At 57.4% G+C, this 1483-nt stretch overlaps 1 protein-coding gene across 1 annotated transcript in view; it reads right to left on the minus strand.

Annotated features, from left to right (window-relative positions):
- DGKQ (diacylglycerol kinase theta) overlaps positions 1 to 1483 on the minus strand; it is a gene marked incomplete at its 5' end in the record, with an annotated part of 17523 nt that overhangs the window by 13906 nt on the left and 2134 nt on the right. Inside the window, 1 exon segment of the mRNA XM_006143861.3 lies at positions 174 to 253. Within this exon segment, the coding sequence (XP_006143923.2) occupies positions 174 to 253 (80 nt within the window).

The raw sequence follows: 1483 nt of genomic DNA on the forward strand, positions 1-1483 counted from the left end.
AAATAGTGTTTTCTTTTTTTTTTTTTTTTTTTTTTTAATCACTGAGTAGTATTCTGTGTTTTGCTTTTTAACCACAGGTGTAACTAAACTGACAGTGTGGAGGCCAGCTAGGGTTTCAGTGTCTCAGACTCACAAGAGCTCTCAGCAGGGGCAGCGCCCCACCCTGTACTTACCCGGACCAGGCTGGGCGCGACATTCGTGCAGGGGGTCTTTACATGCTTCAGGCACTTCTCGTGGGACATGAAGTTACAGACTGTGAGGACGAGAGCAGAAGTTGATTCCCACCCAGGAAGCGAGTGAACCCGGGGCTCATCTTGCCCGGCAGGACAACCAAGTCATGGCAGGTGCCCATCACAAAGGGGCCCCACTCTGCCAGAGCTGATGGGGTGGTTCACGCACTGGGTGAGTCGCTGCAGACCTCCCAGCACCATCCTATCGTGTGCTCAGTGGGGAGAGTGCTTCCATCTCTGTCACTGCTGGGGGCAGAGGAAGGGCAAGGCTACAGTCCCTATGGCTGCTAGGTGGCACCATGGGCATGGTGATCCTCCACCTCCCCACACCTTATCCAAGAGCCTACAGCCAGGGAGCAGGGGCTGAGTGGTTCTAACCATTCTGGAAGACAAAGAGTAAGTCCATTCGTCCTGAGAGTGGCCCCTGCCCCTCGCTCTCAGGCCCCTCCATCTTTGCAGCTGGCCCTCTGCAAGGAGTAGCCCTGGTGCTCATCAGCTCCACCCAGGATGACAGGACTTTCACAATCTTCTGGCTCTCTGTACATCCCCCCCTCATAGTGGCTTCTCTGGAGACACCCTTCCCTCACTCTCCTGAAACTGCATACATCTCTCATTGCCCTTGCCATGCACCATGAGCTATGACTGAGACCCAGAGCCCCCAAAGGCAGTGAGGGGATCTGGCCAGGTGAAGGCTCCAGAAAGCAGGAGCCACTGGAGGGTAGAAAGGCCCAGCCTCCAGAAGAAATAAGCATGTAAAACCTTAGCTGGTACAAGGGGCCCAGGGCAGCACCTCAGCCAGCAGGGAGCTCAGGAGGGCCATGGGTGCAGCAAGTGGCACATCATGCCCACCCTGGGGGAGGCAGCTGCTCATCTCAGCAGCGAGATGGGCTGTGAGACGGATGTGGCTGCAGAGGCTGCGAGAAGGAGCAGCAGAGCGGCCTCTGGTGACATATCCAGCACAGGGTGGGCCAGGACAGGAGCGAGGGGGGAAGGGGCCCCGAGCTGGGCCTCACAGGGGTGGGAGGCAGTGGCAGTCTCCTAGGCAACCTCAGGGGTAAACTATGGCCACAGAAACCTTGAGGCAGCCCAGTCCCAGAAGAGGCAGCGCTCACGGAAGGCCCCCAGCTGGCACTGCCATAGCGTGCCCACTCCACCCTCCACTCCAGGCTCCAGAAGGGAGTAGACAGAAGTTCCACCATGAAAACTCCACAGAAAACATGGAAGTGGGCTGGAGCTGGATGAGAGAAGGAGGG

This window comes from Tupaia chinensis, unplaced genomic scaffold (assembly GCF_000334495.1).
Source record: "Tupaia chinensis unplaced genomic scaffold, TupChi_1.0 Scaffold000111_1, whole genome shotgun sequence".
NCBI lineage: Eukaryota > Metazoa > Chordata > Mammalia > Scandentia > Tupaiidae > Tupaia > Tupaia belangeri.